Genomic DNA, 17,467 nt, shown 5'->3' on the forward strand with positions numbered 1-17,467 from the left:
AAATTCATATACTAGCAGCGCGATCTCGTTCGTTCGGATACTGACCAACCTTAACAACACGAATATTGTAGGTATTAATAATTTCCGTGTAAGCCACATCATACTGAGATTCCATATTTTACACGGTCGTGCAGTTATACATGTATATCTATGTCTTATCTCGTTCGATTCAAGGAACAAACTACACCGTTGACAAAAATCTGTAGCATAATATATATAAAACAACGGGTATTGATAAATCAAAGGATATTAAATGTATTAATAAATTATAAAAAGACTAATCTTAATTTTAAAATATATAATGTAGGTATAAGAACACGGTTTTTTTCCATTAATAATGTAGTATCGTTTTCTAAATTGCAGGATTTAAGAGTGAATACGGGAAGATTATTTCGAAATCAGAATAAATAACTCCAGAAAATGTTACTTCAATACCTATATATAATATTTATTACGATAATAAGATGTATAAAATATAAAAACAATCAAATACTGTGCAAAAATCCATTCGATTAAATATGATCCTACTTGTACACGTGTGTTGAATCACTCATGAAACTTACGTAAATAACACTTTCGTTGAGTAAAAACCAAATTAAGAGTCTTAAGAATTTTATCCACGTCCCGGCCAAACATCGGCGTTTCAAAGATCTTAGATGGCAATCGCCGCACAAATTATTTTAAATGAGAACTTTATGAATAGAACATTCGTGCTTCGACCGCATTGAGTACCAGTGACTCACTTTCATCGACAATATTAAGAACGATTGTCGAGTTTCCCCTACGCACACGATTGATCTACACGTCCTGTAGGTCAAGGACTTTCCGCGATTAGAAATGTCAGAAACCTACGATATAGTATACATATATCTATACTTATTGCGGGACCTAGCTGAGATAATATGTAGAAATGTATACATTTTCGGATCTTATAGCGCAGTACTTAAAATACAAGATATTTATGTCATCACTTCCTGCAGAGACACAGTTCACCAGACATATACATTGTTATCACATTAAACTCCCGGACCATAATATAACCACGTCACGTCCGTACCTGGATTTTGTTCAGAGCGGTCTCGGTTTCGCGGTTGGCAATGGTGCTCCCGATGGTACCAGCGAGCCTGGCTCGGAGGGCGTTGGCCGCGTGTAGCTTGCGGACGTCACCATGCAGCACCTCCTGCGAGTCGGAGACCGTGCTGCTGGTGCTGCTTGACGACGACGACGACTCGTACGCCTCTTGGACCAATTTAGATGTGGACACGCGCCGCTCGGTGGTCGCCGCTGTGGTGGCCGCGGTCGGGTGTTTCAGTCGTACGTCCTGCACGGCCACGCGGACTGGTTTGGGGCGGGTGGCGGACGCGTTGAGGAGAGGCGACACTTTGGACACCAAAACGGGAGGCGACTCGGGAAACGTGACCAACGGGTCTGCCCCGTCGGCAGGGTTGCAGCAGTCAACGTCCTCGGTGACCGCGGAGTTAACCGCGGTAACGTCACCGCTGTCCATGAGTATCCGCTGTTGGAGCAGCTGAGAATTTTGTAGTTCGGATGACGTGGTCGTCATTTCAGACACCTGTCGGTGCAGGACGTGTTGAGAGGAGGATGACGAAGATGACGTGGACGACGACGACTCCATCGTCCTAGAACTTGAAGATGACGATGACGTGTTCTTCTTCGACGACGCCTTTTGAAAACAAATCAAATCAAACATTTTCGTTTTTGGTTTTTTTATCGATTTAAGTTTTTTTTTTAAATTGTAGTATAATGTATTCATTAAAAACTAATATAGTTTATCAATACCATAATGCTTTTCACGTTAATAATCCAAATGTGCGTCCTGTATAAGCGATTTTAAAAATATATGATAAACTATTCAAATTTACAAACTAGATAGATTAATACATCGAATATCATAAAAATACATGACTTCGTAATTAAAATAAGAATATAAAAATTCCAATCGATGATCCAAATTTTCAAACTAGTAGTAAAAAAAATTTATTCAAACATCTTATGGAGTACCTAATAAGATGACGCACTTATTACTGCAGTAATGGCAATCTTTGGATTACGGAATAGATAATTTAAAAGTATACATTTTCTAAAATTTGACATAATACGATAATCAATGTAAAATTGGTTGTAAGCTGACAGGCATGCTGATTAAATTCAAAATTGTCCCACTTACGCGATTTTTAATGTTTTTAAAATATATAACATGTAAATATATGAAAAATAAATTGTATTAAAGTTGAAGTATTTTTTTAATCTAATAATCTAATAAGCGCTATTTTTCATTAACTAGGTAGGTACTTTAAATTAACATAATATAGGGATATTATTCATTTTATATTTAAATATTGGATACCTACCTATCTATACTTGTTTGTATTTTGTAGTGAAATTATGACTATTAACTAATATAGGCAATAAGATGAAATATGTCAAAACACAATATTATATGCTTCCCGGTTATATTTCACATAAATGATGTAAACAATAAAATGATTTAGCTTTTTATCATTGTTCATGCTGCCTATATATTATACGCGAGTGTTCTGATCAAATATATCATGTATACTACAGAGAATCGGTATAATTTGTTTAGATGTTTGTAATGATGACACTTTGGGAGGAAAATATATTGTGATCTCACAATGAACAATAGGCGCAGGCACCCGTTTGAGAAATACGAAAATTAACATAATACCAGTGGTGAATTCTTGCAGTCAGAGACATTATACCTATTATGCGCATTGCACATGTTATTATTATAGTAGGTACCTATATATTATAATATTATTTATAAGGTTAGGTATACACGTGGACATTTAGTGTTGTGAGAAGATGAATCATGCGGTTTGCAAATCAATTTCGATTTCGGTTTATTAAAACAAATCGTGTGCAATGGGTTTCCGTTTGAAACTTCGGCCCACGAGGACACGATATCTAGTAATAATATAGTTACATGCCTAATATAAATAATAATACATGTAGCCATGTAGGCCTACTCCGTCATGATCATTATTTCTTTTTTATTTCGTAACGCCCGTTTACACGCGTGTTTCTCCACACAAACTACTTTTGTCGTTATTATTATTATTATCATTTAATATTATGTCACCTTCGATCCGCTGCAGGATCATATTATTATTTTAACTTATAAGCATTGTATATTATTGTGTGCGTTCAAAAGCGTGTGGCCTCGGCGGTGGCGTGATATCGTATGGTTATAAAATGCCATTATAATTAATTCTGATATATACGAAAGGAAAAGAATCGTATAAATATTTTTATTTCACACGCACGATAAGAAAATATTGTATGTTCATATTTAATACACTATGTTATGTTATATGATATTGCACAGTGTATACCAGTGTATACACCCGCCGAAGCATCGCATTTAAAGAATTGGAAAATAATTAAAATTAAAATGTAGTCCTTGTGCGGACATCAGTTTAACAGAAATCCTTGTGACGTCTTGTCATCGACATCGCATGCGGACAGAGTCGAGGCTCGATGGGTATTGATTGTATAGTTAGTATATCAGGTAACTCGAGTATTGGTAGCCGGTAGGCACATCAGTACAAATAAGTCGTATTTCAAAATCGGACTTACCCTTTTCACAATATTATATCCTAACGTGTAATACTATCGATTTTAGATCTAAATTTCAATTTCTTAGACCTACCTCAATATTCCACTGCCTAATATTCCTATAGAATAGTACCTACTGTATATTACTAGAGTGGCCCAAATTAATTGTATACACAGCCGTCAGACGGTACTCAACTGTACAAACGTACGCACAATAGATACGATTATTGTTATGTGTAAACATATATACTAAATGGGTAGCAAATGAATAAAAAAATATAAAAAATAATCAATAAGTTGGATATTTTCTAGGATCAGAAAATAGAAAATACGAAATTCTTAAAATGCTCAAACATTATTTTTCAAAAACTACGTTTTTAGTATTAATAAAAACTATATTATATTTATATCTACTTTAGTAATTCTAGAAATAGCATATTATATTATAGAGAAGTTTTCTCACGATTTTCAAACTTAACAATTCCATTTAAAATATTATATTTAACGAGCCCTACACGAATTGTACTATGTTCATTGTAATATTTTACTCTTGCAATATTAATCATAACATTGTATGTAAAATGTGATTATCAAGTAATATGGCGGCTTCATCACCAACGATCGGATTCGTCATTTATGCGCTATGGTTTTCGTCCTATACCTTTAGAGTGCCTTAAAAATATTCGTGTTGCATATTTCCCACGAAACAGAAAAATAAATAGAATGTAATCTATTAGAAAATGTCTGTTTGCACAGATGATAACCACGGGCTTTCGGCGCAACTGATACCTACTACATAAAATTATACCCTCTAAGGGCGTGTCTTCAAAGTTTAAATTTAAAAGGTACTTATGCTAATAATTAATAATGTGAATACCAATAGCTATAAGACCGACCATACCTTTACCGTAATTTGAGATTATATTAAAATTTTTACTGACATTTTGGACATGTAATTTATATTTGAAACCTTTAGTTTAGGGGTTTTCAGAGGGTTTTTATAATATAAATTAGATTAATTATAAAGTCTAATAATTTTTTGTTGAAACTTGAATGTGTCACCTTGTCGTCCCATTTTGAATTAATAATGAATCTATGAATTCAAAAGAACGTATGTATAGGTTAGTTTTATGAGCGCATCAAAAAAAAAAAAAACGAATGCATCACCTTTTCAAATTAATACACTCAAATTTGAGACAAAGTTTATTAATGACTAATAGATCTCTGTAGTCAAGTTGTTAAAATAATTTCCATTTAAAAAACGAAAAAATGGTTTGTGATGGCCAATTAATATTATACTACAAGAACAATCAGAGTCACATTAAACATAAGGCATTAACGAAGGGAAGTACTTTGATATTTTTAAAACGTCGCAGATATTTCAAGTGTTACCTAACATCAGTGCGATGTTTTGCTAATCTTACTTCTCAGCACACAGGTGGTTCGGCGACTACGCAGTTGTCGAAGGAAAAAACTATACAAATAACGAACGATGAAGAGCGAAATAATAAATAAGACACATTATTATTGTTGTGTAGATATAGGTGTACAGTTGCTGTTTATTATATCCGATAGAGTTGTTTATAATATTCCACAGACAATGGAACGAAATAGATAGACTGCGATCACAACGCCCACGCACAAAATATAATATTATACACATTTATCGGTTGTGCAACTCACCATATGGTTGCCGGCAGCCGTGGTCATCGCCGTCGCCGATCCCATGGACCCGACGCTGTTCTTCTTATGAAAACCCTCGATTACCGAACTCATGTCGTGTAAGTCTGAACCTTCAGCGTCCTGCAGGAACCCCGCCATCTGCAGCACCATGAAAAACAAAACAAAATTTAGAAAATACTAATTGATAAGAATTATAATATAATAGAGCAAAAATAGTCGCGTAGTCTATGTATTATTTAAAGGCGCACAAAGTCGCTTTTACAAAATATTTTAGAAGAATTCGAAGGTTAGGTCAAAACATATAACCATAAAGTGTTATTGGTACATGTAGTAAGTTTTATACTATTATTGCTTTCTGGTTTTTTTCTTTAATGATTTGCGGAGTAAAGTTATATACATCAACAGTGCAGTTTTAAATAATATACATAACATTATTGTAAATTAAAAAAAAAATCGATTTTGGCGAGAACACGCTGTCAATATATATATATATATATGTATATATACCTTTCGATTGATCGTGCACATCGGTATTTCATGTGTACTGGTATCGATGGTATTACGGTAGTTTAACACGAGTGTGACGTGTTATTTAATACATAACAATTATAATATATTATATATATATATAAGGTATAGGTACCTACGTAACGCGCAACGTTAGCTCAAGGACATAGGTATATAATAATTGTATTATACAATCTGTGTAAACGGATAAAATAATATAAAAAACGAATGCACGATAGTAATATACCCTCGGGGGTATAGGTTGTAGCGATAAGCGTCGTCGCGTGTTTATTTTGCAAAACGGTTGTCCGCCAATGTATTCGGATATAAAGCTAAGCCCCGTGGCGGCACCTCGGTATTATAGCACATTTTATTATAATATACGTATATTGCGTAGGTATTTAAGTACATAAACCCATTAAGCATTAGGTGCTATTTCATCAATCCATTATCCATAGTATCACTATATGTATATTTGTATTTTTTAGAATCAAAAATATGATTTAGAAAACATAAAAACAATAAAATTCATAAGTATATTATGATATTCTTCTGTCAAATCAAAGTATAATAATAATTATATAATACTATTATTAGTATATTATTATTTCATTAATAAATTATAGAGAACTTTAGTTAAATTATATTAAATCTTTGTAAGTTAGAGGAAATGCAGTTTTTATGTATCACAAAATCGAATAACATTGATTTTTTGCATTAATCAGTTTTCGACGTTACATCAATTCTAAATTATACACATAAAATATTGCTGACACTGTGCCAATACATATTTTTATTGTATTTGTGTATTTGTTATACATATGAATTTATATGTTTTTTTTAATAAACACAATTTGTGGTAGTCCAGATACAGCATAATTTTAAGTTGTCCCATGGTATAATGTAAGTATCATAGTGTACCGGTTTACTCTGACCGATGAAGGTACTCCAGACACCCGTGAACCCCCCCCCCCTCCCAGACAAAAATAAATTAGGCATAGACCACTGTGCATAAATACTTACCATGACAATTTATTCGTATGATAAATCTCATGATAATCAATATTAATATCGAACATAGAACATTAAAAAAAAAAATTTAATTTAATTACATTGAGTTTGTCATATTTTGAGTCCGGGTAACAAGCGCCTAGTATACCGGATCAAATCGCGGAATCTAAACCGTCGTAAAATCGCCACACGCGGAAACGAATGGTCATGGACAACGAACTGCACGGCGACGTATAACAACAATATTATTATGCCACACCGAAGACTTGTTCTCCGTCCAAGCGTCCGTCTTCGCGTATACTCGTAGCTTTTCTATTTCGTCGAGAGCATTCGCCGATTTTGATGTGTTTGTGTACAAGGTCGTTGATAATATTATAATATCCACGTTTTCGGGCCAGTTTAAATATAGACTAAATCCGTGGGCGGTGGAGGCGTCATCGTACTACATATTAAATATGTTATTTCTGTTATAATATTACGTATATTATTATACCTCTATGTTACATTTTATTGTTTAGAAGTTCTCGAGAAGCGTCATCAGCGTCGAAAACCACTTGTGGAGGGGGCACGTGTCAAACGTCGCAGTGACGGACCAAAGGCATTTCCTGAGTCGACGATGGGCGGCCGGACGGTATGTATATAACATATAATATAAATGTATTATATTAATATGATATAATACATACATTGTGCAGTGTGTGTGTGTGTGTGTGTGTGTACGACGATGAACGGCGCCCACTTTCAGCGACCAAAAACGCAGTCTTCTCTACCTATGTCGTTGACGACAACGACGACGCCGTACCCATTTATTTTATACCGCACTCGTGTTATTGAAGCGGTGGAAGGTCAAATCATTAAACGCGTTTCGTGTGAGACTCCTACGCAAGATCTGCAACACCGTGTATCGGGTATAACGAGTTTATTCAGCGAGTCCATCCGGAAAGGCTCTCAGACGTATATAATTTACTATTGCATACATTATAATAATAGCAGAGATGTAATATTGTCGTACTTAGAATTTATAGTAAAATATTATTTATACTTCGAATTTTGGTGTGACAAAAAAAAAACAGAGGCGTCATTCAAAAATCTGAAATACCCAATACTACCTTATATTCGATGGTCAGTCGGGGTAGTGAGTGCTTAGCACACCCCTATGTTTGCCTATATGCATGCCATACCTATTTTATCGCGGTTTGGGGGTGTTATGAATGCTGACCTATGTATATGCGTATTATACTAATGTACTGTAGAGTCAACACAATAGCAGTGAGTTCTTCCTCGACGTGATAGCGGAAAACGGTTTTCCGTTTTTTCGATTTTCTTACGAAAACGTGAGTGTACATTTTATATTTTGACACACAGTGTTTTTGGCAGTAGAGTCCCGTCGTTGTTGGAACATTACGTTAGAATCGTATAATGACATCATTTCGCAATAGATTTACATGTGTCAAATGAAAGGCAAAATAAAAAATCTTCTTAACGACAGACGAACGATAGTCTGCACGGAGTTTGGTCGACGATTGACAGAGATTATATTATTATCTTGAAATATCTACTGCTGGACCTATATACCTGTATCATACACGTGAACAAATATACCCTCACCCATCAAATTACCACCAAAAAACCATAAAAATGTATATGCATTGACGAAACTTCTGTTGAGGGAATTGCTGTCTTAGTCTATATAAATCAGTATCACACATGCGACATAAAAATTAAGTCATACTCTATTTTCAACGCACCGTCCTATCTGACAGTGACGTGTCAAGGATTCTGAAAACAGGATATTTATTTGCCGTAAATAATATAGGTATATTATCGTTTCACGTTCTTAATTTAAGGTTCCCAAAAATAGCATGCAACAATTTTTAAGTCTTCAGAATTTTTTTTATTAGTTTTTCGTGCATACTGTCATGTATTCACATTATTTTGTACAGAACCGACATGAATTTTAAGTTCCAAGGTATTTTTTTATTAGTTTTTCGTGCAATTCCGGTGGATAAAATCAAAAATTAAAAATCCATACCGCGTCGGTAAGTCGATAATAATATAATACGAATCAACTTCTATATAACATGGGACGTGCGACACAGCACATAGACAGACAACCACTTCCAATCCCCTTGAGTTCGAATTGTTGAGGTATTACGCGTGTTTGTATTTTTGAGTGTTCTACTTGCCCGTCTCCCCATGATCAACAGGCGTATTTACTTCCCATCAAACTCGATCACAGACAAACGATAACGCACGTTTTACGGTCATTACCTCCGTCATTGTTGTCGTTATTGTCCACGTATCGCCGCTGAATTCATGACTCATGTTCTCAAATTATAATTAAAATTTTTAATATTTTTAATTGTTATTATTATTATTAAGAAACAATGGAATTACTTTAAATATTGAAAATATAGCAACTTTAATGTTATACTCAGGAGGGATCCAATATTTTAGTATTTTACTTACAACAATACAAATATGATTTCTGTATTTTGTTATGTGGTACTTTTTCATTTTTATAGGTGAAAATTAAACACTACTTAATGAATAAATTTCATTTCAACCTAATATCAATGGTAATTTAAAATATGATATTTTATTATGACTATGAGATATGATATTTATTTGTACAAGTATATACCTAATAGATATAGTTAATTTAAAAAAATAAAAAACTACGATATTAATAATTTCGTGTCGGTTTTATAAATTGATCGTTTCCGATGATAATAGTTATAAGAACTTTCATTCGAAATTTAAAATAATTGGTTGATATTATTAATGTATTAATAAAAAATTGTAATATTTTTATGAAAAAATACCAACACTCATATTAATATTATAACATTTTAATATATTTTCTATTGTCTATATTATTATTATTATTTCTGTTCGTCTGTGGAATTTTGTTTGTTCGTTCTTATTTTTTATGAAACGCTTGTATATAATTATGCTAAATCTGGCCCAGCGTGCACGTGCGTGTGGAACGCAAACACGATCATCGCGAGAGTAAAATATTATTGTACCTACGGACAATTTTAACGCGCAGGAAACTACAACAAAAATTAACATTTAAGCCATACCACAATATTATAATATAGCACGTGACGTTTCTTTCAATTCGCTTAACTGTATATAAGTACAGTATATGCATGGCAGAATTATATGTTTGAAATTTTGAATCGACGGCTATAACTACATTATTATTGCTATTATAAAATATGTTATGCATTTGTCGAGGAAATTGTTCAAGAATTTTACTAACACTCACTTATTACAAACGCCTACGCACACTAATTAGAGCTTATTTTGCAAAACAAAGTCGGTCTATAAATATTACGTACATTTTCCTAGGAAAATGTTATAACCTTCCACCACAGCCACGTGTTCACGATGGTCTTTCATGAATATTATTATAAAATTATGTTATTATATTTTGTGTTTAATGCTTTATAGTTATATGGGAATATCAAGACAAAGACCGCGTAATTTCACCCCAAAACAATGAATACGTCATGATCACGAGGCATTAATTGTTGTTTAGTCAATATTATTATTTTTAATTTTTAGCGGACTAAAATATGTTTAAACAAAAAATACTCCTGTTTGAAACATTCTATACGGTTGTAAAAAAACAAAAATGATTAAGTATAGAATCCGTTGATACTACCGGCTGGCTAGCAGTCTGGCATTTAGGTACACGTTTGAAAAAAGAAAAATAGTTTATTTTGAACATTCGATCAGTATAAATAAGTTTTTACCTTGAGCACTTAAAGAATTATTTATTTTTAAGTCTCGAGTTGACTTGACTGACTTGTTTCGATCACAGTAAAATAAAAATAAAAGTGACACAAAGGTAAACACATATCCAGCACGTAGGTAGCAGCGAATTTAAAAATTAAAATATATGATTCCTTTTTTTACGTATTTTTTAATAACTATAAGATATTAGTATAAATAAATATTATTATTTTTATTTTTATAAGTATTCGAACGATAGATTATTAATTGTACATAGTCAATTGTCTACCTACCAGTTGAGACATTTTCATAACTTGCAAAGAGTATAATTTAAAATCTGCAATAATTTCTCATCTGCTTCTCGTTGTCGCGTCGTCCGCTCTATATCCATTTAAATATACAAAGGCTGAAAATCCTGAGTAAGGAAATTAAAAAGTGTAGTCGACTAATGTGTATGACACCGAGGAAGTTGGTAATTAATTACTATCGTAATTATCTTTACATTCCAGAACACCTTCGCTGATTGAAAACATGTCTCTCTACCCACTCTTAATAACATACAATTATCAAACCTACCTATTATATCATTTATAATCGTTTTTTTTTCATAACAAAAAAAAATATAATGTTATGTTTGAATTCGTATAATATTTAATACTAATTTTATAACAGTAAAATACATAAGTACAAAAGAATAATACCCATATATATATATATATATTAACTGTGTCCATATAAATATAATATAATATCACAAAATTTACTGTACTTATATTTATATGGGTTTTGTTGAGTGCACTGTGGACAGAATTATTGTTTATATTTATTATGAAGTTTTAATTTTATTGAACGTGTTTAATGGTTTTAAATCAATTCAATACCATCCATACTATATAGACGTAATGTACATAAGAGCATAACAAAGGTATAAACTGGAAAACAAAATAACGTATTTACCTAATCATAGAATATTGTAGGATTTTAATGTTCTTAGAATAAATATTTGCCTTTTACTTAACCTCTTCTGCATGCCTATTATAATAACCAAATCAACACCAACAGTAGTTATACCCACAATTGTAAACGAAAATTCAAAATAAATGATGTAATAAAATAAAGAGTTACCCATACAATAAATCACAATAATTAAATATGGACATAAAAATATAGAATTACGTACGTTTATACGAATTCGTCACTTTTTTCGGGTGAAGTGGCTGGCTAGAAAATTACAATTTTAGAACACACTCGAGGTCTCGAGCATATAAATATACGCAAGGTGTGACTTAATATTGTATATATATGTTATAATTTATAATAATAAGTGTAATAATTCTAGTACCTACAGGCGCTTATCATGACAATATTCACGACGGCCGTCGTTCGTACATAATAATAATATGATGAAGTACTTAAACAAACGTTGGACCCCTGAATATTCAAATTTTTCGTATATGCACCTGACGATCGGGTCGACGATAACCTGTCATCCGGTGTAGTAGGTGTATCCTGGGAGTGTGTTATTTTGTTGGGTTATACCTATACAGTCACGCGAATCACTGTGTATATATAATAGTATAGCGAAGATGACTTGTCTTACGATCAGTTTCTCAACGAACTGCTCCGAAAATTACCATAGGACCATAAGTTTCCACACTCGTGTAAACTTATCCACTGATTGGATCATAATTTCTTATATTTTCTTTGATATAAATTTCATTTGGCGTGTCTTTGCTGGGTAACCAGACGCGGATGCGTCACATGAAAATATAAGATCATGTAGCAGCCGGCGCTTTAGATCTAATTGGTGTGAACCAGTGAACTCCCAACGTATCCGCGGTTTCACTCCACACTTTTTAAATACTAAATAGCAAAAACAACAGGTGGTGAATTGAATTATTATAATTATAAGTTTGACATCATAGTATATAATAACAAACTTAGAGGTGGATTCTCACACAATATATTATTATGTATAATATTATACAGTAGGTAAATCACTTTTGTATCCTAAATGATTTTACGAATATTTTATTCAAACATCCGTTTGTTGTGCAATTGGTGAAATACCACCTGTATCGAATAATCATGCGTGAGAATGACGAAAAACATAAAAATAATAATATTATATTGCAGTATGCGATTCGTGGTGTTGGAATAATTCCTACAATAACTATTAACGCCGCCGATAATATAATTTAACACCCTGACGTGTCTGTGCGAATTGTGCCATGTAATGCTGCACCGGGAGCGAATACGATTCACTCTGCTGCTATATTATACCTTACACCTGGTTCACACGCGTGAAATCGATCGAATCTATAATACGCAATTATTGCCCACTCAGGCCGCGGACACGCGCGTGTAATCAAAGACGCCAAATCCACGCGAGTGCACTTCTACACAGTAATAATATATTGTTATATGGTCTGCTAATGTGCTTATTGTTTCGTTTATTTATTACTGCTGTGCAATGAATTTTATCCCGTACGCGTTTTCCGAGTCACTGACAAAATATTGGGTTATAACATGTATAAGTGTATTTTTTTTCTGGTCGATGCAGAAGTAATGCATTTGTGGAGCTGTTTGTCAAAGTCATCATATTATTATTCATTTAAATAATTTAGTATATGTACCTACGTCAGTTCTAGCCCACTAAATATATTTCATTTATCTATGTGAAAATATCATGCTCGTTCGTTACGTCATTTCCGGAAATCGTTTGTAATCGCGTACCTGCGATTTTCGTACCTACCTACCTACCCACTATGATAAAACTTGCCGGAAGAATCGGTAACACTTATGCACAACATAATAATATAGGCATATAGCTAATACAGAATCATCATAATTAAGTATATTTATTTCCAAAACGAGAATATTTATTGAGATTAATCAAAATCGTAAAGTTTAAATAAATAGATAATGATTCATGATACATTTAAAAATTGCATATAACAATATTACGCGTGTGTGTTTGCTTATGTATTATTATAATATGCGTAACTTTAGGATGGGGCTCGGGTAGGCTTCAGCCTCCCAGAATTTCTGTATGAGGGCAATTGTGTTTCCATAGGTACTTTATTTTGCTATAAAACATTTTTAGTACTCCAGCACCCTAACTTAAAGAACTAGTAAAGAACTAGTAACATTTATGGTACCTATATATTATTACGTATGTATTTTTTATACATATAATGTGTTGATAACAGATGTTAAAATTTCTTGAAATCTCTACAACTTAAAGTGTGCCTTTTATTTTTTTCACGGTGTATTTTACGGTAGAAAACGTATCAATGTGGGTTCGATTATATAGCATAGCAATAACATATTGGTTTAGATTATAATCAATTGTATTCAACATTCATATACTATCACACCCATTACCCATAATAATTTACGATCGATATGAGCGATTTTCAAAAATTATCTCGAATGCCAACAATTTTTTGCTGGATAATAAAATATCGAAACAAATTATGGTGTTTAAAAAACAAAGCCCGTATTTATCTGATATACTACGATAGTAAAATCGATTCCATGTATAGGTAAGCCGGTGAATCATAACAAAAATCAGATATTGACGCAGCAGCTGCTATAGCCATAATTAATGGTCAAATTATTACGAGCGAAAACAATCACAGTGCCTACCTCTATATGGCTTTAAAGTATACATAATACATATTATGTACATTATTATTAATAATAATACATTAAGAATTGCTGCTCGTTACGGTATGTCAGACGGAAATGGTATCATGTTTCCATTTGCATATATTATATTATAGTCATAGTCTATAGGTATATAATATTATATATTGAGCTAAAGTTTAAAACGATTAACAATTTACGATAATAAAACGTAATATGGGTCGTATGAACTCGGCGTGTATGTAAATTATGTATATTAAGCATTATTCTCGAGCCGGCGCCGCCGCCGTCGAGGTGTGGAATGAAACTGGCCAGCAAAGACACAAAGAAGACGACGCGTCGACTGCACAATGCACAATGCACATGCACATACACACACACACGACACACATGCGTAATTATGTTGTACACATATACTTTATATACCTCGCTATGTAATATACAGGATATATAGGCGTATACACGTCATAAATATAACGTTTTGCATCCGCCCACGAAAAATTCAAATCCGGTTGGTCTGTGTTCGCTGAGCATTAATGTGCTCAATGGGTGGTTATAAGTATTCAGTCACGCAGGTACGTCGAATCGCATGTTATATAGAGAGATTAGATGTAACTTTTGTACCTAATGTACACTGGGCACTTGGGGTGTATATAGCTTATACATGTGTATGTATAAATTATAGGACGTGTACATTAGAGTGTTGTGTAATCAAGTCGATCGTTTACGTTTTTTTTTTCCACTCTTTTTCCGAACGCGAATAATATGTATCGTATCATACATCCTACAATAATATATACAGCCGAAATAGTTCAGTACTCGCTTGGCACACACAATATACGACGACGACGTCTGTGTAATTATAATAACGTTCGCTGCCACAGCCAACTGTGTATATTTTGTTTGTGTGTGTGTGTGTGTGTGTGTGTGTGTGTGTGTGTGTGTGTGTTTTGTTTTCTCGGAGACTTTCGTCGCCGGTCTCGCGGCTGCATGCACCGGCCACGGCCGAGTGGGGATGAGTGTGCGTGTGCCTGCGCGGGCAATCTGCCCGAAACGTCACTATCGCCGCAGCCGCCGACTTCGGAATCTCAAGGATTCTCATCCGATGATCGTCAGGAATTTGTTCAACACGACGACAGGTATACGACGACGACATACACGCGGCAAAAGAGGTCGTGACATATGCGCCGTTGATGGTGGAGGTGGATCTATATAGGTGGAAGTGTAATCGCTGCCGATCGTTTGCACCACATTATTATTATTGAAGTACCTATTAGATTGGCCTAAATATTTTTTTTAGTTCTCAAAATTCTACCTTAATATTATTTGGTCACAATATTTCGGTACCGTATGATAATATATCATGCATAACCATACATGTATATGATTGATAAATGTAATATAAATCTGATAAATAATCTCAATTTGTAGTCAGCAGACAACAGCTATAATTTGAAGCAAACCATCGAAGTAAAATGTACATAATAGTATATAATAATTTTACTTCTACTCAAACGCTATTGTATGTCAAATCCAGAGTTCGGTTAGGTCCAGAGATATGACGGTAATCATTTATTATTAGAGAGCGATGCAGAAAATCATTGAATTTGCACATGTAAAACTACTTCAATAGACTGTACAGTTTACCCGATACTGGTTGAAAATTACTGCTTGAAGGCTCAAGATCCTTTAATTTTTTTTTCCCCTAAATAACAGAAAATGTCCAATCAATGGAACTATATAATGGAAAAGTAACCACATAACTGGTTTCCTGATTATTAAGAAGGCGCTGCACTTTTTTGCTGCTTGAACGAAATTAGAAAATACACACATTACACGAAATATGATGCATTGTTATAGCTCTTATATATTCGCTGTGCGCTCGGAAATATTAAAATAAACGAGTGCGCAACAGCTGTTGTGAGCGTGTCGTTTAAGCGGAGAATTTTTACTGTTTTTCTTTGTCTCCGCTGCCGCCTGGCGTGATTCACGAGCAATACAATTCGAGTGTCCACCCGGGCTCATCAGCCATAGATTTGCACGCATTTCTACTAAATGGAACGAAACGCGACGTGCGAGATTACCTACGAGTGCATTAGGTACGTTATTATTGTCTAAATAATTCACAAGGTCGTCTGACACACGAGACACGCGGCGTTCCGTAAGTGTAATACGGCCGGAATAAAATTCGTCGGATTCCGAATGACTGAGCGGATATTATATAACAACAATAATTTTAATGACACCGACCTGCAATCATTATGCCACGATTGACAAGCAGAATACGAACGAGAACCAATATTTTATTGTAAATATCTCGAATTAAACGGTTCTGTATTCGTTGATCCGTTCACACGGAGATCACTATAATATGTACGATGTACTTATGTATACAGAAAACACAACGTAGGGCAGACGTCGCCATCTAACTTCAGGAATTAGCCAAAAACACGTCCAGACCTGTTAGTGAGCAAATTCAATGAAATGTGAACGATTTAAAATCAATGTATACAGTCAAAACGCATAGGTGCGATCGGGAGAGAAAGGTTATCGAACCATTTAAAATCAGCGCAGACAACGGTCAATAATTAGTATTGGTCAACCTCTAACACTCAAACACATGACTAATTATTTAAATCCACTTGGTTGGTTAAAATTTCTGCGTCGGTAATTTTTTAGGTCTCTATTATGTTGTCCAAACTAAAATTCAAATAATCGTTCAAAAGTCACTTATGGGCGAAAAATAATAATTAATAACTAAAAGATTTGTCATGCACAGTGCTAACATTAGGTAGGTACCTAAACATTTGAAAAATAAACTTTTTTCGAAACATTTTAATGGTGAAATACCGTCTTTTATACTAATGATTAAGTCCGAAGTCGTGTTAGTTTATTGTTGTAAGTTATAATAATAAGTTTGTTACTTCTTGTGACACAACAATGTTAAAATTTTGGTCTAAAATGTCGAATAGCTTAGGATCAAGAAATTGTCATTTATTATAATTTAGAAACAATCGGTACTCAGTACATTTTTTTATGGATCAAATGTTGTATTTTAATGGTAAAAAATCGTAATATTTAGGAATGAAAATCGTGATTGTGCACCGACCTTTTTGTGCGTAAACAATCCTCCGGGACGGATGAGTTGCGGCTGCGACTGCATGCCCGTGGCGGCTTGAGGCGTCCCGAAAGTCTGGGTTTTTGCATACATGTACGCGTATACGACGGATGCGACACGCGTCAATTCGGTAATCAACGTATTTGATGGGGT

General features: G+C 33.9%; 1 protein-coding gene across 5 annotated transcripts in view; it reads right to left on the reverse strand.

Moving 5' to 3' along the window:
• Nucleotides 1-17,461, reverse strand: part of LOC111042591 (sterile alpha and TIR motif-containing protein 1) — a 37,472-nt gene extending 20,011 nt beyond the window's left edge. For 3 of the 5 annotated variants that reach the window (XR_002605478.1, XR_002605477.1, XM_022327244.1), the window contains exons 1-3: nt 17,306-17,461; nt 5,284-5,421; nt 1,058-1,684 (exon numbers count right to left, since the gene is read on the reverse strand). Coding sequence is in view for 1 of the 5 variants with exons in the window: in XM_022327244.1 (XP_022182936.1) it covers nt 1,058-1,684; nt 5,284-5,421; nt 17,306-17,407 (867 nt within the window). In the remaining 4 variants the exon portion in view is untranslated. The remainder of the gene's footprint in view (nt 1-1,057; nt 1,685-5,283; nt 5,422-17,305) is intronic. The other 2 variants (XR_002605480.1, XR_002605479.1) reach the window with 1 other exon arrangement.
• Between the last annotated feature and the right edge of the window lie 6 nt (nt 17,462-17,467).

The sequence above is a fragment of the Myzus persicae genome, unplaced genomic scaffold, assembly GCF_001856785.1.
Source record: "Myzus persicae strain clone G006 unplaced genomic scaffold, MPER_G0061.0, whole genome shotgun sequence".
Classification (NCBI taxonomy): domain Eukaryota; kingdom Metazoa; phylum Arthropoda; class Insecta; order Hemiptera; family Aphididae; genus Myzus; species Myzus persicae.